At 41.6% G+C, this 24,792-nt stretch overlaps 2 protein-coding genes across 8 annotated transcripts in view; one reads left to right on the top strand and one right to left on the bottom strand.

Moving 5' to 3' along the window:
* WDR41 (WD repeat domain 41) overlaps positions 1-19,317 on the top strand; it is a 35,682-nt gene extending 16,365 nt beyond the window's left edge. Inside the window, exons 4-13 of the mRNA XM_029065035.2 lie at positions 1,636-1,767; positions 3,710-3,772; positions 6,099-6,210; positions 8,625-8,687; positions 11,596-11,706; positions 12,227-12,411; positions 14,475-14,596; positions 15,249-15,337; positions 16,534-16,667; positions 18,981-19,317. Coding sequence (XP_028920868.1) covers positions 1,636-1,767; positions 3,710-3,772; positions 6,099-6,210; positions 8,625-8,687; positions 11,596-11,706; positions 12,227-12,411; positions 14,475-14,596; positions 15,249-15,337; positions 16,534-16,667; positions 18,981-19,133 — 1,164 coding nt within the window. The 3' untranslated portion in view covers positions 19,134-19,317. The remainder of the gene's footprint in view (positions 1-1,635; positions 1,768-3,709; positions 3,773-6,098; positions 6,211-8,624; positions 8,688-11,595; positions 11,707-12,226; positions 12,412-14,474; positions 14,597-15,248; positions 15,338-16,533; positions 16,668-18,980) is intronic.
* A 2,632-nt stretch (positions 19,318-21,949) lies between these two features.
* PDE8B (phosphodiesterase 8B) overlaps positions 21,950-24,792 on the bottom strand; it is a 181,530-nt gene continuing 178,687 nt past the window's right edge. For all 7 annotated transcript variants that reach the window (XM_029065012.1, XM_029065025.1, XM_029065017.2 and 4 more), the window contains one exon: positions 21,950-23,595. In XM_029065012.1, coding sequence (XP_028920845.1) covers positions 23,486-23,595 — 110 coding nt within the window. In that variant the 3' untranslated portion in view covers positions 21,950-23,485. The remainder of the gene's footprint in view (positions 23,596-24,792) is intronic.

The following is a 24,792-nucleotide window of genomic DNA, read 5'->3' as shown; positions in this document are numbered from 1 at the left end:
CCCATTCAGGATTCACAGTGTAATAAAGAGGGCGAGAAGCCATCTGATCCCCATTTTACTGATGAGGAAACTGAGGCCTAGAGAGATTAAGTGACTCATCTCAGGTCAAATAGCAGGCCAGTGGCAGAGCTGGGACTAGAATTTTGGTCCCCAGACTTCCAATCCCATCTCTCTTCAGTAGATCATGCTGCCCCTCTCTGTTCTTTCCATTTTCCATAAATCTGAAGAGCACTGTTTTGTGTGAGGTTTAGGCACCCTATTTTGTTTATTTTGAACCAGGGTTGATGGCCCTGCTTTCATTTTATTCATTCATTCACTCATTTATTGAGTGCTAACTGTGTGCCGAGCACTGTACTAAGCACTTGGAAAGTCCAATTCTGCAGCAAATAGAGACAATCTCAAAAGTACAGATCTGTTCAATGATTACTGTTGTCGGGTGGCTCTCTTCAAACAAAAGCTTCCTATGAAACAGATACCAGTTCTTCGAACAGTGCTTGGCACATTGTAAGCGCTTAACAAAAGCCATCATTATAGGGAGACAGAAGAGAAAAAAAACACTACCAGGAGCTGCAGACATTAAGAATAACAACACAAAAGAGACAGCCTTTTTGTGTGAAGAATGTGGATCCTGCCTTGGCCTTTCCAGCCACCTACCCACTCATAAGGAACATCATTGTCAGTGGTATCTTCTTTAAATTCAAAGGACTATAACTATAAATGTTTTACAAATGCAAGGGTATTAAGGTCAGCCTCAGCATATTAAGGCTGGCAGATAATTTTAAGAGTTAGGAGTATAAGGAATGTAAAAGTAATTGTGGTATTTAAGTGCTTACTATGTGCCAAGCACTGTACTAGGTGTAGCGGTAGAAACAAGATAATCAGCTTCCACATGGGACTCACAAACATTAATAATAATGTTGGTATTTGTTAAGCGCTTACTATGTGCCGAGCACTGTTCTAAGCGCTGGGGTAGACACGGGAATCAGGTTGTCCCACGTGGTGCTCACAGTCTTAATCCCCATTTTACAGATGAGGGAACTGAGGCACAGAGAAGTTAAGTGACTTGCCCACAGTCACACAGCTGACAAGTGGCAGAGTTGGAATTCGAACTCATGAGCCCTGACTCCAAAGCCCGTGCTCCTTCCCCTGAGCCACGCTGCTTCTCTAAGTAGTAGAGAGTACAGGTATTGATTCCCCATTATGCAGATCAGGGAACTGAGGCAGAAGTTAAAAGTGATTTGCCCAAGGCCACATAGCCGAAGAGTGGTAGAGTTGGGATTAGAACCCAGGTCCTCTGACTCCCAATCATAAGATTTTTACACTAGGCCACACTGCCTATCCTATATGGGATCAAATCTAGAAGCATTGTTGACAGATTTGAAAATACTTTCGAAGTCGTGATTCATCAGTGCACCTTTAAAATGATCTAGCAAGTAAAAACCTAATCTCAGTGATTGTTATGCCATCAGTTTGATTTTATTTGAATATGGTGTAGTTGAAACTTGGATGAATTCTATTTCAAAATAAATATTATGAAGTTGAATTTTACTTCCCACCTGGTGATAGTTCACTTGTCCTTTAGGACTATTTAAGTTGAGGATTCTTGGTCTGTTAACATGTGTGTTTGTTTTTCAGACTGGCGAAAAGCTTTTTGAACTCCATGGCCACTCACAAAAAATAACAGCTATTACTACATTTCCTTCCTTGGATACTTGTGAAGAGAAAGGCCAATTGATCTTGACAGCTTCTGCAGATAGGACTGTTATTGTATCCTTAAATCTACAGATGACTGAACCAATTTTAGTGGGAATGGTGAGTTACGTAGCCTCAAGGGGATAATATATTAGCCTGTGTCTCTAGGGACCCAAGTTCAGATCCCTGTTTTAGTAGTAACGATTTTGTGGATCTTGTTTTAGCCTTTTTAAGACACTTGTCCAAAGTTTAAGACAGCCATAGAATTAATCGTTTGTCTCATGCAGTCCAGGAAGGGAAGCATGATTAGATAGTCTTGACAGGGGATAGCAGCAGCATAAAGTTTTTTTTTTCTAGCTCCGTGACATTCCTCAGTTTTCCAAAATAGGGCAGGTGGGGAATGTGTACTTTTAAGTACTTGACCCTGTTTATTTATAGGTGGTTGCTGTAGTTTACTTTTCATTTGGCAGAAATAGATGAGCATGTTGAAAATACAATTTAATCAAAGAAGTACTGCCTTCCTCAGGCAAATAGGATTATTTCATTGATTTCAGTTTTTTGGTATCTTCCCTTTCTAATGTAAGTATCCTTGTATAGGGCTTTTAAAAAATTAATCTATACCTGAGACCTAGTAGAAAAATCATTTCTCAGTTGTTTCTGCCAAATTCATCGATGCGGTGCAGTGGTGAATAATTGAGCCAAAATGCTGTCAGGTCAAATTATATCAATTCACGTGACAAAGGTAGCCATTTATAAGACCTTCTGGAACATTTTTTTCAGCTTTCTTTTATGAACTGCAGCGGTGTCTCAGGAGACTCCCAGTACTGCCAATAGGCCTTGGGCACTTTTTTCTCACTTGGTAAAGTGGTGTAGTAAATTTGAAATATGCCCCCAAAGTGAAATTATTTTCTGTCTAGCCACTACTCTGGAAGTCACAGATCTCAAGATTCCTAGATGTGCAGAGTGTAGATTGTGTAGAGAAAGGGTGTAAATGAAGTAAGAAGAGTTTTTTTTATTTGCCTGATGAGAAGCCATGGACTGAGGAGAGATTGGTTGCATAGAGGATATTTTGGGGAGATGGGAGACTAATGGGCCAGGCTACACTTTGTATGGTGAGGTGAATCTAGTGAGATATATGCTAGGCTTGAGACTGGACTCCCAACCTTGACTGTTAGCATTTAATCAGTAATCAATCTATGGTATTTATTGAGTGCTTACTGTGTGCAGAGCACTATATTTAGTGCTTGGTAAAGTACAATACAACAGAGTCAGTATATGTGATCCCTTCCCACAAGGAGCTTCCAGTCTACATGGGGAGGCAGATGTTAAAAGAGATTAGGGATAAGGGAAAGAATAGAGTATAAAAGAGACATACATAAGTGCTGATGTGTGAATCAAAGTGCTTAAGAGGTATACAGCCAAGTGCATAGGTGACATGGGGAAAGGTGAGTAGAGGAAATTAGGGCTTAGGAAAGGCTTCTTGGAGGAGGCGTGCTTTTTAGGAGGGTTTTGAAGGTGGGGAGAGTGATAGACTGTCAATGTGAAGTGGGAGGGAGTTCCAGGCTAGAGAGATGATGTGGGCAAGAGTCCGCAGTCTGAAAACTCTACACTACCTCATGTTTCATAACATTCTAATAGAATTCTTCATGAAATACTATTCTATCACATCATCAATTAGTATCATTAAGCTGTTGTGAACTGAATCTTAGAAGAATAGTGGAAGATTAGTCCACTTAGGACTTGGTGTCTTCAGTGGCTTGGCAGATAGATCTGTGGGATCATGGCAGTCATAATCAAATCATGCTGGTGGAGTCCATGATTGCTGTTTATTGGATCCCATTAGGAGCTAGTATATTTATGCTCACTGGACATTTCTAGACTTCGATAAAGGAAATTCAGAGTAGTTAGAATTTTGATTTTCAAGTGTAATTAATTGGAAAAGTGGTTTCAATTAATATATTTTTAAAAAATTCTGTTTCAGATCAATTCTTTTTAATTTTCTTAACTGTAAATTCAGATATGGGATTGTGACAGTGGTAAGCAAGTTCAGAGGGTATCATGCTTCCATTCCACTGTTAAGGTAAATTCATAGTCTTCACAGTCACAGATGTATGTGTATGTGTGTGTGTGTCCCCTGTGTCTGTATAACCTGTTTTTGATCTGTTTCAGGTAATAATAAGAATAGTGGTATTTTCTGAGTGCTTACTATGTGCCAGGCACTGTACTAAGGTCTGGGGTGGTTACAAGCAAATCAAGTTGGACGCAGTCCCTGTCCCATGTGGGACGCACAGTCTCAATCCCCATTTTACACATATGAGCATAGAAGGTAAAACTTTCTAATTTTATTTTTAAAATTTTTGTTTACATCAACACAGATGTCCCAGGACTAATAATTTGGTTTTATCCTGGAATATATAATAATAGTAACAGTAACTTGTATCTACCCCAGCACTTAGAACACTGCTTGGCACATAGTAAGGACTTAAATACTATAACTATTAATTATTATTATTATAAGGACACTATTGGGACCATGGAAGAAAGTGGAACTTGGAGCAGTCTGATAACTAAACTGTGTTTGCTATATTTGCTTCCAAGTATGGCTGTGTCTTGCCTGGCTCTGCCAGCATCTGCTTTCTTTGAAGGATTTCCTTTCCAAATCAGTTACACTGTCCCTCAGTGCTGGTTTATTAAAAATAAAAGGTCTCTTAATGAGATACCTATTAATATGGGGGTCCAAATCCCAGTTGCTAAAATACCTCTCGTTTGTGCTACTACAGTGCTGTTAGAAAATGTCCTCTCTTCTGAATTTATTCAGGGACCCAACAGTGTTCAATAATTAAATGAGATGGGAAACAAATCCTATAAATTATTTTAAAGAAAACCCTGATGGAGATTACCTGATCTCACATACTGCTTATACTGCCTGTCAGCACTTTACAATTCTTCAGCATCATATGGGATCTAGTTTTGTCCACATCCACCACTTGAAAGGCCTCTTTGAATATGGCAGTTGTTCACAAGTGTGCATTAACACAACATAACGGTGAAAGAAGAGAATTGGAAGAAAATGCCAAGTCCAGTTGAAACTACAGAGCATGTTGGGTTAGGTAGCAAGCTCCCTTTTTCCAAGTGATTATTTGATGAGCAGCTGCAGCCAGGAAGCCTTGTGACATCAGTTTCTAAAGGCAACTGTATGTTGGGACTCACATTTAGATAGTAATCATTCTTGAGAGGAAAGGGCCACTTACTAAATTAACGGTAAAATGAAAGAACTTGGGATTTTTGTTTAGGTCTAAATCTACTCCATGTAGTCTGAAGAGTTTTCTATTTATTGTTATTAGTGTTATTTATTATTGTTATTGTTAATAATAGTAGTAGTATTTAAGCTATTTAAAGCTGTACTTGTTTGTCCTTAAATGTCTGAAAATAACTTGTAAGAATAAGCGAGAGAAAAATGTCTTCAAAATTCCTTACCCTTTCTTCCCCACTCCCCAACCCCTGACAACTCCCTTTTATATGAAACATGGGAGCAGATTTCCCCACTGCTGCTGGCAGCCTTTTTTGTGCCTGTCACTGTCTTGACCAAGGTGAATTAACTGACCAGTTGCAGGGTGGACAGCTCAGTGTGATGCTCCCCCCGCCACCCGAACCCAGAACCCCTCCCTAGGTTTTAGAAGCACTTAAGGAAACCAGTGTCATGGGGTTCCACATTCATAACTTGTTTTTATTATTTTATTATTATTAGCCCTCACACAGAGGTTCCACTACCCAGCAACAAGTTATGAATGTGGAACCTCTGTGTGAGGGCTAATAATAAAAATGGGCAATAATTAATATACCTTAAGATAAAGTTATTTCAGCTCTATGGTTCACATTTAAAATCTAGTGACTGTTCAAACAAAGGAGGAAGGATCAGAGAGTTCTTTCCCAACCTCTTCTCCCCTTCATCAATCCCTCATTATTGAAGGGAGTTTTGGGGTGTGTACCAGGAGAGGGGGGCGTATAATGATATCAACAATATTTATCGAATGTCTGTTGTGTGCAAAGCACTGTTCGGTGCTTGATTTTGTAGTTTATGGGCTTTAATGCTCTCTAAATTCCTTAATTGTCAGTGCACCCATGGCCTATTTTGGGCTGGGTTTTTAGTAGAGCCCTCAGAGTAGCTTCCTGAGATGCAACTACTTAATAAACCTTTTTTCTGGCTAAACCACACTGCTTATTTACAAGATGTTAAGTGAGAATTATTTGGAAGGACCCTGTTAAGTTAGTGTATTTCTCTACTTTTTCTAGCACTTAGTACAGTGCTGTGCACACGGGAAGTGTTCAATAAATACTGTTGATTATTTATTAAAGTTAGAAAATTTGTTCATAAAAAATAGTTGAAAACGCATTTGATTCTTTAGTGTTTGACAGTCCTTCAAAGACTGGATGTTTGGTTGTCCGGTGGAAGCGATCTATGTGTGTGGAACCGAGAATTAGATCTTCTGTGTAAGACCAGTCATCTCTTTGATACAGGTAATAAATAATTCAGGACAGGTAAACGCAAGCCTGGTGGGTCCCTAAGTAGATCCTTGTAATAATGGAAAGTGAATGAAGTAGACTTAACTTTTCCGTTCTGAAGCCAACTCAAGATAATTGCTGTTGTTGACTTGATTTCATTTTAAAGTTCCTCACTTTGCAACCAGACCCACACATTTCAATTTTCAAAAATTTTGAATATGCCTGGTGTCAGTTGATCACCTTTTTAATGTGGAAAAATTCTGTACTCTTTTGCAGTGTTTTCAACCATTAACTAACAGTGAACGTGGCCATGTTGTTCTGTGCTGTACTATTAAAATGTATTACTAAACTCATGAGGACCTTGCAAGTATGCTAGGACAAATATTGTGAGCGTTGCTGAAGTTTTAAAGATAGAAAGAACACTGTGAATCAGATTTACAGTTCACAGTTGGAATGAGCCTTACTTCACGTAGTTATTATAAAATATCAGAAAAATAATGAGATATCTTAGTGCATGTATATACACAAGCAGTGCCAGGATTTGCAATTTAACCTCCTGCCTCAAAGTTTTGTTGCTAATAACCTTGTTTGAATCTGGAGCATACCTCTCAACTGTTCGCTATTACCGAGAGGTAGGTCTCTTAGTTTGCATCCAGATATTTCCCCCCCCCCAGCCACCAATCACCTGTGGTTAGCTCTGCGTTGATTCTGGGAAATTATTGGTAGCTGTACTGCGGAATATTGAAACCAGGGTTAAAGGGAACCTCAGGCCTGTTAATGGAAAGAACAAACAATCATTTCTATCTTACTTTCTTTTGGGAACCAAGCTTTCAGTCTTTGTTATTCATTAAGTGATTACAGTCCAGTTCTGTTTATCTGTCTCAGTAAATCTCAGTAGATTAAAAAAAACAACGCTCTGGATAAAGAGGGTGTCAGGTGAAAATGGAACCTATTGGGAATCATTGAAAGGGCCTCATTGTAGACCAGCCAGATTGGGATGTTATGTGTTCCCGGTTCCCCATTGTCAAAATGGAGGGACAACCAGCAGTGGAAATGTTTTGCTTATAGCCTTCTGTACTTGGTAATACTAGTGTGTTAATCCTGGCTCTGGTTATTGGCTGGCTGGATTTTAAACACAGCTGCCTTGTCTTTGGTGAGAGGCAAAACAGACAGTGTAGACCATTTAAAGATGGCCAAAGCTATAAAATTGTCTAATACCTTCATTAGAACGTGTCCATAATGTACAGGGCAAGCAAGACCCAGAGCAGACCTCCTCCACTGTACTTGCCATCCACTCCCCTCTGTTTTCAGAGCAGCATCCATCAGCCTTGTATTGGCATTTCTATGATTTTAGAGGAACACCATTACTCCTATTTCGCCCCACTTCCCGAATGAGTGTAGACCATCCACATCAAAATGGGCTGTGGTTTTTCCAGAAATATGATGGAGTTTCATTGGCTCTCTCTTTTTAAGTCTCAGCAGATTTGAGTAGGATAGTAGCATAAAATTCCTACACATAATTTTACTTCTGAGTTATCTCTGATAGCTATCAAGCAAAAACTTGGTTTCCTTACATTTGTTATCAAGGTCCTAGACTACCGAGATCTTAATTTGCTTTCATACTAGATGAGTTCCCAGCTCTTGGAGACATTGAGGATTTTGCCCTTTTTTTTGGTAGAGAAATCTAACTACAGTTGATTGTGAGTTGTGGATAACCATTTGTTCCTTGCATGTAATCATTTTCAATATGATACTACACACAAATGATACTTGATGGACTGTTCCAATCCATGTAAACACTCAACTATAAATGAATAACATTTCTATTTTCCTCCCAAATAAAGCTCATTTTAAAATTAAGTGGATGCCTAGAAAAATACTTGACAGAATTCAGAGAAAATCCACAAGCCTCTATTAAAATATATGTTTAAAAGTTTAGATTTTGCCACAGCCTCAGTGGCCTTAATTCTGACCGGAATAGGTTTCATCCCTGCTGAGAAAACTAATCACCTAATGTTTTCTGCAAGACTTCTGCCCCTTGGGTCATTTTAAGATTGTGACAAGGAGTAAGTAGTCTACCCATCAATTGTAAGAAGATTTCCAGAATTACAACATTTAATTGATGAATTTAGAAAGTGTGCTGTAGCCTGATTTATCTGATCTTTCAGAATTCAAGAAAGTTACTAGTGGGGGACTGTTTACAGAATATCAGTCTTCTGTGTGAAGCCTTATTGGTTTAGCTCTTTGTTTAACTTTGTTTACAAGTGAAGTTCTGTTCTCTTGCAGTCTGGAGAATTTATGCCTGTTTTAAACTATTCTGTTTTTAATGTTATTCCTTGTGGAAAATGATGGGTTTAGAACAGAGACTTTGAAATTGCTATTGGTGAGATTAGTGAAGAAAATAATTACTTGGCTTATTGCTTTTGAAGGGATCAGTGCTTTGATTGAAATACCCAAAAACTGTGTGGCTGCAGCTGTTGGGAAAGAGCTGAGTGAGTATTCAGTTTTTTGTTTTTTTTCTCCCGAGCTACAATTGTTCCCATACCTCTACAACAGGAAGTTTTGTGAACACCGCAAGGTAGAAAAATGGTTAAAGTACATTTTGAGGGCTACTAAATTTGGTAGAGGGAGGATTCCACTGGCTCAGCTCTGCCCTTTTTCAGGCATGGTACCTATCTTTGCAGTCATTACCCTGACCTCTTTTTGGGAATGAGCACTGACTGCTGTTCCTAGAGTGAGGGTACATTGTGTTTCAGTGCTCGGCAAAAAGAATACCACAGTTGTTTTTGCTGCTGCTTTTACAAGATTCTCTTTCTCGGTGTAAAATACCACTGTGGTATTTCATGCTTAAACACAGAAGGACCGTATAATTTTGCTTCTCTCCTGCCTTTGAACAGCCTAGGAGAGGGCTGAATGAAATCAGCCTTTAAGGGTCAAGGTGATGCGGCTTGAACCACTTTCCTTGAGCAGGAGGACCTCACTTGTGTTGCCCCCACCTGACATTTGCTATTACCAGTCCTTTTAATTTGCAGTAAGTCTTCTTTCTTGGATCCTAATGAAGTGTCACTCATTGCCCCCAATCAGCTCTGACAAGTGTTTCTCTATGCCCCCCCCGGCCCCTCTCCCCTGCCCCCCCCATCTTGGGACCCTGACTTCAAGGTCACTCTCCATATAGGATCAGACAATGCTCAAACACTTTGAATTTTATTTAATTCCTTGAAATTCCAACCTCCTCCCCCCGACCCCCCACACACTGATTGCCTAAATGGCCAGATGGGAAGACTGCCATTACTTGATAATTAAAATAATTATTAAATGGTGCATTAAATATTCTGTAAAAAAAGGATTGTCGTTCCATCCCCAGCATTTATTTAGGCCCCTCTTAAAAATAAGTGAAACTGCAGGTTGGCTTGTTGAGTGTCATGATCGTGGCTTCTGTTTTCTCCCTGTAGTTTTGAAATTGGAATGAGTTTTCCAGGCCAGTTCAGCTTTTGAGCCCAGTCTTTGATTTTAAGTCTTTTGTACGAATTGCTCTTTGAGGATCCTGTTCAGTAGGAAATAAACTAGTTGCCGAACGTTTGTAGGCTATAGTAATTAAGCAGGTATGGGTCATTATGAAATAAGAATTTTTTCTTAATCCTCTCAAAACTAATTCTTTGTTCCTTCATCTGACTGGGCGTGTCCTATTCACATTTACTGTGTGTCTTTTAAATCATTAGCCACTACGAGTCAAGACAATCATGTATATAGTGGTTTGTGCAGATAATATTCAGTTAGCTTTTCCATGCCTGTTCAGGGGTTAGAAGCAAAGAATAGTGGAACTGGAAGAGATACCCACCCAGTCTCCTGCCCCAGGCAGGTGAATGATTAGATTCTTCAGGACTTAACTTTATTAAAGGTCTTCAGGGAAATGTATATATATTATTGAAATTAAATCTGTTGCATATTGTAGTCTCCCAAGCACTTAGAACAGTGCTCTGTACACAGTTAAATGCTCAATAAATACCACTGATTGATAGTGATTCTACACATAATCTGGGTGGCCTAAAACCCTAATTGTTTTACTACCTTCCAGGTTAAGAAATTCATTCTCATGCCCAAACAAAATCTTTTGAAAATCCATTTCCATGTTCTCCAGTCCAGTACTTACTGGACTTGTAGAAAACTCTTGATCTCTCTATAGGATCATTCTAGCTGAACATTTGTTTCAAATGATTTATCTTTTCCTCTCAGGCATATTGGCTAGAACTTTTCCAAATGAAATCTTATTTTGTTATTTTCCATACCAAAATCCAAAGCACTTAAGGTGATTTGATGTTTTTACTATACTCATGGAGTCTCTTTCACATTTCTGCTATATAATTTTTCTCTTTTTCTGATGAAGACCTCCCCCACATACACACATCAAACCCCAAATGTTACTTATTTCTTAGGCTGAAAGAATCCACCTCATCCTCTATTTTGTGATGGACACAGTTAGAATCTCTTGGCCCTATAGCTTAGTGGAGGTTGGTCAGTATGTACAAGGGAGAAGTAAAGCCATCCTTGCAATCTTTCAGGTAGCTCTTAATCATCTTTATGCTTTGGGGAAAAAATGTCAGTAGATCTAGTTTTTTAATATGCTGAATTTTGTGTCCCAGCTGAGGCCCTGAAATTTGAATTAGGTGCTGAAGTCCGCTCTGAAATTCGGTTAGGTTCTGAAATCTGTACTGGACAATTGCCCCATAGCTACCTTTCTTTTCTTTCAGTTGTATTTATTGAGTTCTTACTGTGTGCAGATCACTGTACTAAGTGCCTGGGAGAGTACATATAACAGACAGGCACATATCCTGCCCACAGCTAGCTTAAAGTCTAGAGGGGAGACAGGAATTAATATAATAAATTAGAGATATGTACATACAGCTGTGTGATCAGTGTGGGATGACCCCTGGGGCCTTTCTCAACAATTTAAAGTTTTAGCTTACGGGTTTGTCTCTTGTGTTTAAGGAAGAGAATGAAGGTTTGTCTCAGCAGTCAAGATGGCTTTGTATGAATTTAAAATAAAAATTGTAAGGTTGTAAAGACAAGTGCTTAGTACAGTGCTCTGCACATAGTAAGCGCTCTTAAATACGACTGAATGAATGAATGGTCACTTGGCTCTCTATTAGGGCACATATTCACTTGGACCTTTATTAGGGCATTTCAACTCCCAACCATCCAATTGAGAGCCTGCAAAAACATCTTGAAAAGAGAAACTGAAGTTCTCTTGTAGAAATAGTGTGAACCAGTATATTATGAACATTTGCTCGATTAAACATAGAGTTGGTATTCATTTCTTAATCAAATAATGTAAGTAACTACGTTTTACTTTCCATGCACTAAAGCGCTTTAAAAGGATTGTTCACCTTTTTCTTTTCCAAGTAATTTTTAGGTTGATAGCATCCACAGAAGGATCTCTAGGTTGGGATGTCCTTGAAGTGAAACGCATCCTTAACCACCAAGACAATATTCTCTCATTGGTTAATGTCAATGGTAAGATCATAATGTATGTTCAGCTGTAGTACAATATTGTCCCTTCTAAATGTTATTTTAATTATTTCTCCATGTTTTGTAGGTCCATTACCGAAATAATATTTTTAATGACTAGAGTGTGCTGGGCTGTGTGAGCCATTTATAGTTATAATTTATTGGATAGTGGAGGGAAGAAATTATTTTTGTGCTTCAAGTGTAAAAGTGACATATGTTTGTGCCAGTGATGTTTTGGTGGAATAAAGTACTGTTGATCTAGAGATTAAGGGCTGCCTGAGAATATTAAACTTTCAAATAATGGTTTCCTCCATAGCACCAGAGTATCTGGTGTGGGACAGTCACCCTGTATGGCTAATGGTTCTAGCTTGACCCTAACACTGAAAGCCATGAAAGGTGGTATTTCCTTATGCTAATTATTTCATGTCACTAAGTACACAGATGCTCATTCTGTATTGAATTTGAAAAAGGTAATTTAACCACTCTGTTTAAGGCAGCTAACCTGTTTCATGTGACCTCTGTTTAGACTCAAGCTTTGCCACTGGCTCCCATGTTGGGGAGCTGATCATCTGGGATGCTTTGGACTGGACCATGCAGGCATACGAGCGCAACTTCTGGGACCCCACCCTGCAGCTGGATCCACAGCCCGAAATCAAACTCTTTCAAAAGCCAAATGAAATTTCTATTCGACATTTTACATTCGATGAGGAGGTAAGCCCTGAAAACCTGACTCCTTTTTAGAGTTAGGTTAACATTTTCACTGTCACTGTATAAGGAACATAATTCAAATTTAGCAGTCCATCGCTCCAAGTGAACCTTGACTGGCACACCTTCATAGGACAAGGATCCATCACCACACACACACACCTTAACCCTGAGGTGCTGTTAGGTAGAGGAAGAATTAAGTTCTGCCAGCTTCCCTGCCTAGAATTTGGGATTACAGTAGAACAGTCTTCTCTTTCCAGATCTGCCACTTGTCAGCTGTGTGACTGTGGGCAAGTCACTTAACTTCTCTGTGCCTCAGTTACCTCATCTGTAAAATGGGGATGAAGACTGTGAGCCCCATGTGGGACAACCTGATTCCCCTGTGTCTACCCCAGCGCTTAGAACAGTGCTCTGCACATAGTAAGCGCTTAACAAATACCAACATTATTATTATCCCCAACCCTTGAGAAGGAGATGGAACCCAAGAATCCCATTTTTCATTGTCTCCCTGATTCAGGAGAGGATTCTGTAAAACCAGGAGCCTCCGAGAACTCAACTATTGTGTGCAAAATTTTAGAATCTTATTTATAATCTACTGCTTTATAACTAAACCATCTTAGCTCTTTTAAGGAGTGAGCATCCATTGCAGGACAGCAACTTTACCTCTCACCTCCTACATGTCAATAGTTGAATTGTCAGGGCTCTTGGGAATTTCTCACAATTTGGCTCCATTAGAGAGAAGCTTGCCAAGGTGATTAAGGCTGATCAGAGTAGTTGTTAGGAGGTCCAGAAGGGAGAGTAGGAGGTGTTTCTTGGATTCAAATGGGTATGCGAGCAAAGTAAAATTTTAAATTTAAAAGTGGAGCAGTACTTCTTTCTGTTTGCTCAGCACTGACCCAGGATTGCTGTCACTTATTTTAGTTCATTGGGCAGACATCACTGATGCCCTTGAACTTGTGTATCATTTTGCAGTGAGAGTGGGCTGTAGCCCATGGCTTAATTCTGCAAGCATCTCCATTAGCGGCACACATATGAGCTAGATGGGGCGATTCGGCTACTTGGCGCAAGGGCTTGCTGCCACAGCTTGTATCATACTTGTCCCTTCCTTTTATGAGGTTGAACGTCATCTCGTAAAAATGGCAACCCTTCTGTAAATGGGTTTGTGAAACACAATTCTCTGTACTCTTAAGTCATGGTTGATTTTTTTAAATTAAAAAAAATACAACCAACTCGGTGCTTGCCATGCATTTCTTTACGTCAGTGATGAAAATGATATCTTCAGGAGGAAGCTGGGTGGCTTAGAGCTAAATACAGGATCAGACGTCTGAGGGCTCATGGGTTCTCAACTGCCCTGGACTGGATAAGAATTTGTTGTGTGAGCTTGTCAAGTTAGGAAAATCCATGTAGAGTGTAGAATGGACATAGGGACATAATTGAACTCCCTAGCAGAGGTTGGGGCAGAGTCAGTTACTTACACATGTGAAACAGTCACCCAGGGAAGTAACAGGCATGCTTCAGAACGGAACCCAGCTTCCTGTGACGATCTCAAAATGCGGAAGGACTTTTTTATTTTAAAATAAGGATGTAAAAGTAGTTCTGTTCCAAGCTGGTCTGAACAGGCTATTAATAGCACATGCTTAGGAAAATGGCTAATGTTAATGTTGTCATTTTTTCAGGAAAAGAAAACACCATCCTTTGAAGTTAAGCAACATAGCTAAAATTATGGTATTGAGCCAATCAGGTGCCTGAGAGATTTGGCAAGTGTCTCTTTTTGGCCTTTGCCCCTGTGTTTTAATGAGCAGAGGAGAAAATATTGATGATAGGGCAGGTAATAGCAGCTGCCTGGGGATTAGTAGCCCTATCCTCTTATTTTCTGACTGCCACAAGCTTTTCTTGGGATTTGACATTTGTCGACTTCAGAGGTCTGTGTAATAGCATAGGTTCAAAGGACAGCAATAGGGAAAGTAAAAGTGGCTTTGTGATGTCACACCACCATAGGAAATCCATTACACCTAGTAATTGTGTTATGGCGATTTCTAAAAGGTGTTCCTGTGAATGTTTTTCTCTAGAATGTGTTTGCTGCAGTTGGAAGGGGCTTATACGTGTATAACCTTCAAATGAAGCGTGTGATTGCCTACCAGAAAACTGCGCACGACTCCAATGTCTTGCATGTTGCAAAGCTTCCAAACAGGTAGAAACCCTTGGCAACTTTGCCCCAAGGAAAGAAATGAAGATGCTGATGTACGTGGCTCTTTCCAGCGTTGGCCCACCAAGATCCCTCTTGTTCGTCTGCCATGGAAATTTAAAGTTGACATATAAAACAGAGGATTGTCCATAGTTTTTTCATTCAATTTCATTGGCTTTTCAAGCTAGAGTATAGTAAAAGAGGCTCCATCTCTCTTTGAAGAGATGGAAAGCATTTTTTACAACAAAGATCAATTAGTCCATGCTTACTAAGGTACATGTGCCTTTGCTTGTTATCCACAGATTACTTGAATAGTCTATGGATCAAGGACTGATTTTTTTTTTATTACTTGACAGGGCTTTAAGGTGAAAACAGAAGTGGTCTTTTTATTAATGAATGAGTTTTGTGGGAGGGGCGGGTTGCCACATAAATGACATTTTCCCCAATGATTAAATTAAAAAAAGAGCGGCAGCTGAGATGTACTCATCTCACCAGTGGTTCCAGGCTGAAGGGAGCTATTGTTGTTGGCAAAATAAATGAGGTGGAGTGCTTTAAAAGTGAGTGGAAGAGGCCTGCTGTTCCTCTCCCGGAAAACTATTCAGACTGTTTAGCAGGTGCCCCTGCTAACTGTGTGTGTCATTGTCCCTTTGTTCTACAGGCAGTTTATCTCCTGTTCAGAAGATGGCAGTGTCCGCATTTGGGAGTTACGAGAAAAACTGCAGCTGGCAGCCGAGCCCATGCCGACAGGTCTGTTTCTGCTTCCATAGGGAAAAAGTCTTGCAGATTTTTATGTGGACGATGAGGACGAGTCTACCACAGATGTCAACTGGGAAATGTTTGTGGTCAAGCAGGGGTCCCCACCAGTAATGCCTGGAATAATGTATTTATTACAACTCGTGATTCTTTGGATGGTAGGTGGTTCTTCGTGCTCACCCACTCTGCCCATCAAGATTGCCCTAGATTGTGGGAGAGAGGTGTTGTGCTTTCTGGCTGGGTGGCCTGACCAATGCCGTGGGTAGTGCTTCCTTTTTTCAGGAAGTAACTCAGATGACTTGTTTCATTTGCTTGCAGAGTAGGAGGCAGGGCATATGGGACTAAGCCTGAAATTAAAATGAGGTTAGGTACGAGCCCCTGCCAGGGAAAATCCTATTCCTCTTCCTAATCAACTCAGAACTTAATTCTATCACTGAATTCCTCTACTGAGGTAGTACACTTCAGTGGTAGACCCAGAAGAACCAAAGAAGATCAATCAGGTGCTAAATGGGGGCCCACACAATCAAACAAATGTTTTAAGGACAGCCTCATACATTGTGACCACTGCAGCACCCAGACCAAGCTGGTAGGCAGCATAGCAAGAGAAGAGTTGCTTTCTCGAGGGGAGGCTTTGGAAAGATTGGACTATCGAAAGGCAGTTTCAAACAGAGAGGCCAATGTGTCAGCGTAGGAGGGATTTAGCTTTCTGCACTTTTAAGTGAAGAAAATGTGTTGACTTTTTTAGCCACATCAACTACTGGTAGAATTGTCACCTCTGACAGTTTGTGAATCTGCACTAGCTGCCTTCCCCAAATCTGTTATATTAGTATATTATACAGCATTTGGGCTGGATTATTCAAGCCCTATGCTTCTTCTCTATCCCCTACACCACACTTCCTGCCATTGGCTTCTCCAGCAGTGGGTGGTCGGGGAAAGGAAGGGAGATGGAGCTCACACAAGTTCATTGTTATCATTAGGAATTCTGGTAAACTCTGGAGGGGCAAAAGGATCAAACAGCTTACAAGAAGGGTCATATCATCAGATAAAGATGGACCTCCTCAGGCTCCATTCCCACAGGAGGTTGTGCAGGCTGAAAATAGCAGAAATTAACAAGAGGGCTGGGTAAATGCACGGAAGAGAGGTCCACAACTGAGAATTGACCCTGACGATTTTGTGTTTTCTCCTGCTAGGTTTTTTCAACATGTGGGGATTTGGAAGGGTGAACAAATCAGCCACACAGACTGTTAAAAAGCCTCAAGAAGATGCTACTCTATGTGCCCTGGAGCCGATAGGTGATCTAATTGGACACTCATCATCTGTACAGGTATAGTTATTTATGAGACAGATTACCAACAGGAGCTCGGTACTGCTTTTGCTAATTGTGCAGGGGAAGTACATGAATGAGATTTGCTCTGAAAGAGCCAACTATCCAGGGTTCGTTGCTTCCTGTTGTGGTCCTGCCCAGAATCCCAGCAAAATATTTTCATGCAGATCAATGCATGAAAACCCTAAACAACATATATTCATTTCAGCCACACAGTTTAGAATGCTGCTATTATCTGCCTACCAGGCCTGCTTTTATTCTGCCTTGTGGGGATGTGCCCTGGACTCCACCCTGTGGCTCTATATTTGGCAAGATGGGAGGAGGGAACAAATAAATTTTAGAGAGGCTCAGGGAAAGATTAGAGAAGCAGCTAAGTGGATGGATTGTGGTTTGGGGACTTCAAGGAAGACTGAGACACCCAAGCTTGTTGTGGGCAGGGAAAAGGTCTACCAACTCTGTTATATTGTACTCTTCCCAAAGTAAGGGCTCAAATATGATTGATTTATTATTTTCTCAGGTACTTTATGGAGCAAAGAGAGGGACTTGAGGACATGTGTGCATCTCACGCACATCTTCTTTCATGGGTCCCTAGAAAGCTGTGGGGCCTAGGGCTAGTAATCCAGGGCCTGGCTCTGTATGGGTGGGGAAGGCAGGATGAGCAATGGGAGTTCTGCTTTCTACCCTCCCCTAGTCCTAGAAATGGCCAAGGGGGCAGGACTTTATGCTGCAGGAAGAAGAGATAGCAGTGAATCAGAGCCCTTCATTCTAAAATGTCTTACCAGAGGCACCTACAAAGATAATTTCCACTGCCGTCTAAAGTTCCTAGAGCAAGAGTGGGGCAGACTGCTTCAGAGCAAGTCCTGTGAGCCTCTTCCCTCCCTCTCCCCAAGGCAGGTTGGGAGATTGTTTAGCATTTGCAGGTGGTGCTGGGTCAGCCGTGGTATGGAGTCCAGGCCTCATCCCTAGAAGGCAGAATAGGAGGAGGCCTGGTGGCAGGCAGATAATAGCAGCATTGTATTTTCATGCATTTCATGGGTTTTCATGCATTGGTCTGCATGAAGATATTTTGGTGGGATTCTGAAATGCATATAATTATTGTTTAAGGTTTTGATGTTTGAATCAATCAATTCTATTTTACTTTCCCAAACATTTTATATATATTATTCATTGAGTAACTTGGTTTAAACTTTAAAACCACCTTTTAACATGCCTGAGTCACTCCATAGAGCCAAAGCAGTTTCACATATTCCGGGGAGGCAGGTGGCTGAAGCAGGCATTATTCTCCCTATCCCACAGCTAAACAGAGACCCAGGGTAATGGTGTTACCAAGGGACCAGGCACCCTCTTACACCTGGATGGCAGCCTCTTAATTCTGGCACCCAAATGTTAAAGTGAATTTAGCCATCTGAAATAACAGCTAAGTGCTCTGAATAAGTACCATTCAAGCATTAACATGAACACATTTCACTTTCTGATGAGGGCTTCCTCTTTGGGCAGGGTCCTACTGGATGAGTAAGTTTATGGGTTCCACTTTCAGGCCACAGTGTTCTTTTAGTGACCCAGATCAGTGGTTTGATAAATAGAAGCACTCAAACCTGCATAACTTAGGTTCCCTGAAAGATCTGGCATGTATTTGAGAAGCTTTACCACAGTGAGAAATGGTTTGAGAGGTATTCTAAACAAGGTCCCACTCAGTTTTATACAAAATAGGCATTTCTATATGCAGTAGATATCTGTTCTTAAACTTGAATGAAGTTTAAATGCCAAAGAAACCACTCTTGCTCACCTCCAGCTCTAGGTTTACTGACGCAGGATTCATCTCTACCAACGCTCCTATAGGGTATTCTCCCAAGCACTTAGCTCAGTGTTCTGCACAAAGTAAGCACTGATACCATTGATTCATCATTCTTTACTCAGACTGTGAGCCCCAGATACTGTATTCCATCTGATTCTCTTGTGTAATTTTTTTATGGTATTTGTTAAGCACTTAGTCTGTGCCAGGCCCTGTACTAAGCACTTGGGTAGATACAAGTTCACCAGATATGACACTGTCCAAGTCCCACGGGGTGCTCAGTCTTAATCCCCATTTCACAGATGAGGTAACTGAGCATTCATTCATTCATTCATTATTGTATTTATTGACCACTTACTGTGTGCAAAGCACAGTACTAAGCACTTGGGAGAGTACAACATAGCAAGTAGACACATTCCCTGTCCACAATGAGCTTAGCATTCAATTACTGATGGTATTTATTAAAGCCTTTTTAAGTGGTGTTATGTACTGTGTGGTAAAAGTGTTCATTCTTATTTCAGATGTTCCTGTATTTTGAAGACCATGGACTAGTGACATGCTCTGCTGATCAGCTCATTATTTTGTGGAAGAATGGAGAGAGAGAAGCTGGACTGCGCAGTTTAAGATTATTTCAGAAATTAGAGGAGAATGGTGATTTGCATCTTACTGCATAATTTTGGAGGTGGAGATGTGTGCATCTTATTTTAAGGATAGGTGTACTACCAATCTTGTAGCTATCTGAAAAAAATTCTTAATATATGAATATAAAACATTTTAAATATTTGGACTCTTTTTCCCCACCTGTGCAAATCGGCATTTTCTGGGCCTTAAAATAAACAGGGAAGCTCTTGTACCTCAGAGCTGGCTGGTGGTTTTCCCCCTGAAATCACTGCAAAGTCCCTTGAAAGAAAAGATTTGGGGGACAGCTGCCTAAGTTCCAGTAAACTCTTGCTTTATTTCACCTTTTGGAACAGCTTTCAGGCAAGATGGACCCAAGAGTTATAAAAACTACACCATGAGAGGCAGTTTTTCAGGACCCCAGGTGCCATTGGATTGGGGGGAGGGCAGGGAGAAGAGAGCTATATTCCCAGTATGTCTGCATTTACTAACCAACATTTTTCCTCATGGAGCTTAAAATCAAATTTTCCCAGTGCTCATGAAGAGGCAGGTTGCAAGAGCTGGATGAAACCTATTGTCTTTTTTATTAGATTTTCAAATGAGAAGATACCAGAGTCCTAAAAAAATCACCCTCTGGTAAACTGGAGTTGGGTGGGGGTCGGGGGCAGGGTATCTTCATTTGAATTTCTGCATGATTGACCAGGGCTAACTAGAGGCAGGCATTAAGGGTCTGGAAAAGTAGTAGTTCTGCCATTTTTTTCCTTAAGGAAACTTATCTGGTCTTGTTTACTTGAAGATTGTATGGATGCAGAATTGGTTTTTAATGATTTCAGCTGCAATGTCACAGCTGAGCAAAGATTTTTAAAAAGGACATTTTTTTGTCATGAAAAATTAGCCTTATGACTTAATGGGCCACTAAAGCACAGAGGCTCCCTGTGTAGCTCCTTATAATTCAAAGATGAAAAAGGGGCAGGGGGTGGAAGGAATCCTCTTTTCCACTTTCTCAGAATGTCCAGTCTGCCACAGAGCTAGCATGTCCTCCCTTTCTTAAAAGCAGCACACCTGAACAGTTTTGGGTGTGTTCATTCTGAAATCATTCCTAACTGCTGAGACATTAAAGCAGTGTTCTGTCCAAACCAAAGGGTTCTTGCATGACCTCCTGAAATGATTTCCAAGTAGTGCTTTTCCTAGTTTTACTTTTAATAGTAGAGGTCCTAGGATAAGAGACCTCATTAAGTGAATGTCTAAGTAGGAAGGCTGGCCAGCTGTTTTCCAGGCCACTCCCTGGAGAGGTTTCTTTTCACACAGTTTGTGCTCCACCCTGAATGGGCCAAGTCTTTTGCTTGGGCAAAATATAGGTGAAAGTGGAAAGTAAAAAAAATCCAAACAGAAGCTCCCTTAATGTGCCTTAAACCTTGGATTCAGCTATTCTTTACCCAGAGAACCATGCCCTTTCAGGGTTTTTTTTTAAAAAAACCTTTTTACTAAAAAGGAACAGCATGTTTTTTGATGTGGTAAACCATTTTGGCCCCTTCTCACACACATTACAAACCTCACATGTCTTCATGCACCTGTCTGTATTAGTAAAAATGGGGCAGGGGAGGGAAAGAAAGTACAGGTACCAGTAGCTACTGAACTTTCAAGCTGGGCCATTTTTTTCCTTGAAATCTCTTTGGCACATCTTGCACCTGCAAAATGCCATTTGTAACCCTAGGCTAAGGTGCTCTGTCATTTTCACTTATAAAACACACTAGTCACCCAAAGCTTCTAGAGGTATCTTCCCAACCCACCCAATGAAGAGGTTGAGACACAGGGACATCCTCTCATCACTTCCACTCACCTACTTTCCACAGGCCAGGAGGGAGCACGGGCATTCTGGTCCAGACCTCGAAGGCCTACTTGTCAGAACTCTTCCTCAAAGAATTGGAGCAGATTACAAAAGACATATGACTTAAAGGTAAAGAAATCCCCTAAACAGCCGCAACAGCAAGAATGGGCAGAGCAGGCAAGTGTTTCACAGCCTGAGAACTGGGGCCTTTGTCAAACCGGGCACTAAACTGGAATGGGGACAGTGGCCTGGTGAATCAGGCTACCGATTGACAGCCAAGCAGTCTACTCCTTCCCCCCACCCCTTAATCCAGGGATTTTATACACCTCTTCAGCCTCTCTGCTACTGCTCTGAAAACGATTCAGAAGGCTGCAGCACTCCAACAGAGCCTCCTGGAAAGCACAGCCTGTGAGTATTGGCTCTGTTGGTGGTCTTTCCTCACCTGCAGAATAGGGGTTCAATTCCTATTCTCTGCTCCCCCCCAGCCCCAACCTTAGAGGGAGACAGGAACCATCTCTGCCCTGATTAACTTGCATCATTTACCCCAGAGCGTAGGGCCATGTTTTCACATAGTCAGCACTTAGCAAATACCACCCTTACCTTATTGCCTTAAAGCATTTAACATTTGTACTTTATAGGCATGGCTTAGTGGAAAGAGCATGGGGTTGGGAGTCAGAGGATGTGGGTTCTGCTCTGTGACCTTGGGCAAGACACTTCACTTCTCTGTGACTCAGTTACCTCATCTGTAAAATGGGGATTAGGACTGAGCCCCACGTGGGACAACCTGCTTACCTTGTATCTACGTCAGTGCTTAGAAGAGCACATAGTAAGCACTTTAACAAATACCAAAATCATCATTATTATTATAACTCTACCGGCAAAGCGAGATGTTCGGGAAAGATTGTCCTTGGGCAAGCTTTTGTGTTCTACCTCTACCCTTGCCAGCTCCTAACAAAGGGCTGCTGCCTTCAGAGCAAGTGAGGGCCAAGCTTCCAAAGAACATGGTCTGTGAAACAAAAGAGAGGACACGATAAAGCAAGAATCTTAAAATCAGAAAAGCATTTACGTCAAAATAGGTTAAATCAAAGTAACTGTTGAGAGAGGGGCTCAGGCATAGGAACAATACTTACGGCCACTTTACAATCAAACCTTTTCAAATATACACAATGCAGCAATAGGATACAAAGCCACTCGGTTCTCTTACAATCCTAACAAAAATAGAGCTTATGTACATATTTTCACATGGAAATTTCATGAATGTTTCCACTTGTTGGTACAAAACATAGAAAACATATTGGCATCCTATGTCAATTATTGACCTTTTTTCCCTTGTCCCTGGGAATCTTGTGATTAGAGCACAAAATCTGTACCAGCCTTACTTCTTTTGCCTTGGTGGTGTTCTGTCTTAGAGAACAGCATGCTACACCCAGCTTGAGTAGCTGCAATCTTCACTCTCTCAAAACAGGTACCTGGGAGTGCACAGGGCTTAAAAAAGAAAAATCAGATGCAGTTCTAGGGCTGGGATTTCAAGACAGAAAGAAGAGTGAAATGGTAAAAGGGGAAAGAGGAACTACAAGTCCAAATGAGTGTTCAATAGCAGGGTGATTGAAATGTATAAAAATATGGATCTATGCTTTGGAAGCTTTTTAAGCATACATTTTATACTTTAAAACTGCACCCCAAAAGCTCAGTCTTTAGAGTATTTACACATTTTGTACTATTTTTTACATAATCGAAAGCAAAAATAGCTATGTCCAGAGTGCGTGGGCAAAAAGCATCTGAACCTTGAGACCCGTTTCAAAAAAAATACACAAGTTCATAGGTACATACGGCCTCTAGCGTAACACACTGCAGCATGGTCGTGGACCCGGGAAGAGTAAGTAGATCGATGTAATAAAATCTTTCAAACGGTGGTAGCATACAAAAATCTCTTGTTTAAAAAAAAAGCTGATTAGACATTTAGGCTGAAATGGCTTTTGTCGAATATACTCAGTGCCATACCATGGCTTCCTCTGGAGGTCAGAAAACAGGAACCTCACACGCCCTCCCCCAATCTTTCTGGGGTTTTTTGGGTGAGGTGGCCATACTTCCATGAAGCTTTGCCATAGGGCTGTTCAATCCAAGGGGCACTTTAAAGGAAGCCCAGCAGCTGAGGGGGAAGGGACTAGCACACAAGAAAGTTACCTCAGTCAGTGTTGGCTAAACTGTGCTGGGCCCTCCAGCCTCATACAGGTTTTTGTCCACAGCCATCTCCCCCGACCTCCTCCCCACCCCCCAGCCTTGGATGTTCCCTGGCAGTGAAAGGAGGCCCTGGTCATGCCAGGTGAGTATGTGGCAGATGAGCCTGCCAAGTATGTGCTCTGCCACAAAATGACTGTCCAGTAGAACATTTATTTCTCCTCAGAGTACATAACCTCCTGAAAATGTCCTATAGGGAGCTGGAGGCAATCCCAGGCGAGCACATTAAACAGGGTGACCTACGGTTGTAAACTCCGTGTTACAGGCAGCACACGTCTCTCTCCTCTCTACTTTGACGGGATACACGGGAAGGTTGAGGAGTCCTGGGCCTTGGCCTCGGCATCAGTCGTCAGACGGGAGCCTGAGACTCTTGCACTTTAACTCGTCTAGTGTTTTCCAGTGTTTGTAGTTATCGGCCAAGTGTTTCATCAGGGCCGGCAGGTGCGCAAAGGCTGGAGGGATACAAAAAGAGTCAAATTGGCCAATTTGCAGGTAGAAACCAGAGGTGTTCAAGTATTTTCAAGGCAGTGACTATTCCCTTGGCCCAGGCCAGCATGCTCCCTCTGGATTTAACTTGGTGTTCAGCAGAGGATGTATCAACCCCAGGAACTGATAGTGTTATGCCAAAACAAAGTTCCACTTTTGTGTCAGTCCTATTCAGGACAAGCCAGACCTTCCCCACTCTGGGTTTGGGGGTGGAGAATAACACAGCCCAGCACTTTAATTGGTCAAGAGCAATTTTAGTTTAAAACTCCCAACCAGGATGGGGGGAAGTCATGGGACAGGGAGAAAGGGGTCCTGGAAGTCCCACCTCAGAGTGTGACAGCATCCAGAGCAGCTGCCCCCTGGGGCCTGGCTGGGTAGTCATCAGGGCCACCCCGTCTCCAGACCTGACTGTGCCCTGGGCAAATCCCTGAGGCCGGAAAGGCTCAGCCTGTCTCTGCTGCTTTAGCGCCTGCCAGAGGCAAAAGGTTCCGAATTCTCCAAAGCCCCCTCGGACTGGGACTGCCCCACCTGCCAGGCAGCGCCTCTATAAGCTGAATGGCCTCTCTGTGCTCAGTCCAGAGAAAGAAAGGACCTGCTCCTGGCCTTGCACAAGGCAGATAGATAGATGAAAACTTTCACTCCCATACACCAACCTTAGTCACTGGAGCATTTCTAACTTCACCGTCTCTGAGTTGCCACTTTCTGTCCACAATCTACCTAGATTTGACATCGGGAGGTCACTGATGACCTTGGAGAGTTGCTTTCCCAGTGGAGTTGGAGGCAGAAACTGGATTGTAGAGGGTCAAGAAGGAAGTTGGAAGAAGTGGGTGTATATCACCCTCTCAAAGAGTTTAGATAGGAATGGCAGCAGATAGGTGGAGTATAAGTGGGAGAGGGGGCAGTGGGATCTGGAGGCTGTTTTTACAATGGGAAAGACGTGAACATGTTGGAAGGCAAAGGGGGAAGGCCAACAATCAACTAATGGTATTTACTGAAGCGCTTACTGTGTGCAGAGCACCGTACGAAGACCAAACAGTTACCCCCCCATTATTACTGCAGTCACTTAGCTGGTTTTCTTGCCTCCACTCTCTCCCCTCTTTGGTCTGTATTTCACTGTGTTGACCAGATCATTTTTGTAAAATCACACTCTGCACATCTTCCCA

Source organism: Ornithorhynchus anatinus, chromosome 1, assembly GCF_004115215.2.
Source record: "Ornithorhynchus anatinus isolate Pmale09 chromosome 1, mOrnAna1.pri.v4, whole genome shotgun sequence".
Lineage (NCBI taxonomy): Eukaryota > Metazoa > Chordata > Mammalia > Monotremata > Ornithorhynchidae > Ornithorhynchus > Ornithorhynchus anatinus.
Note: the sequence above shows the minus strand (reverse complement) of the source record. Positions and strands in the feature narration are given on the sequence as shown.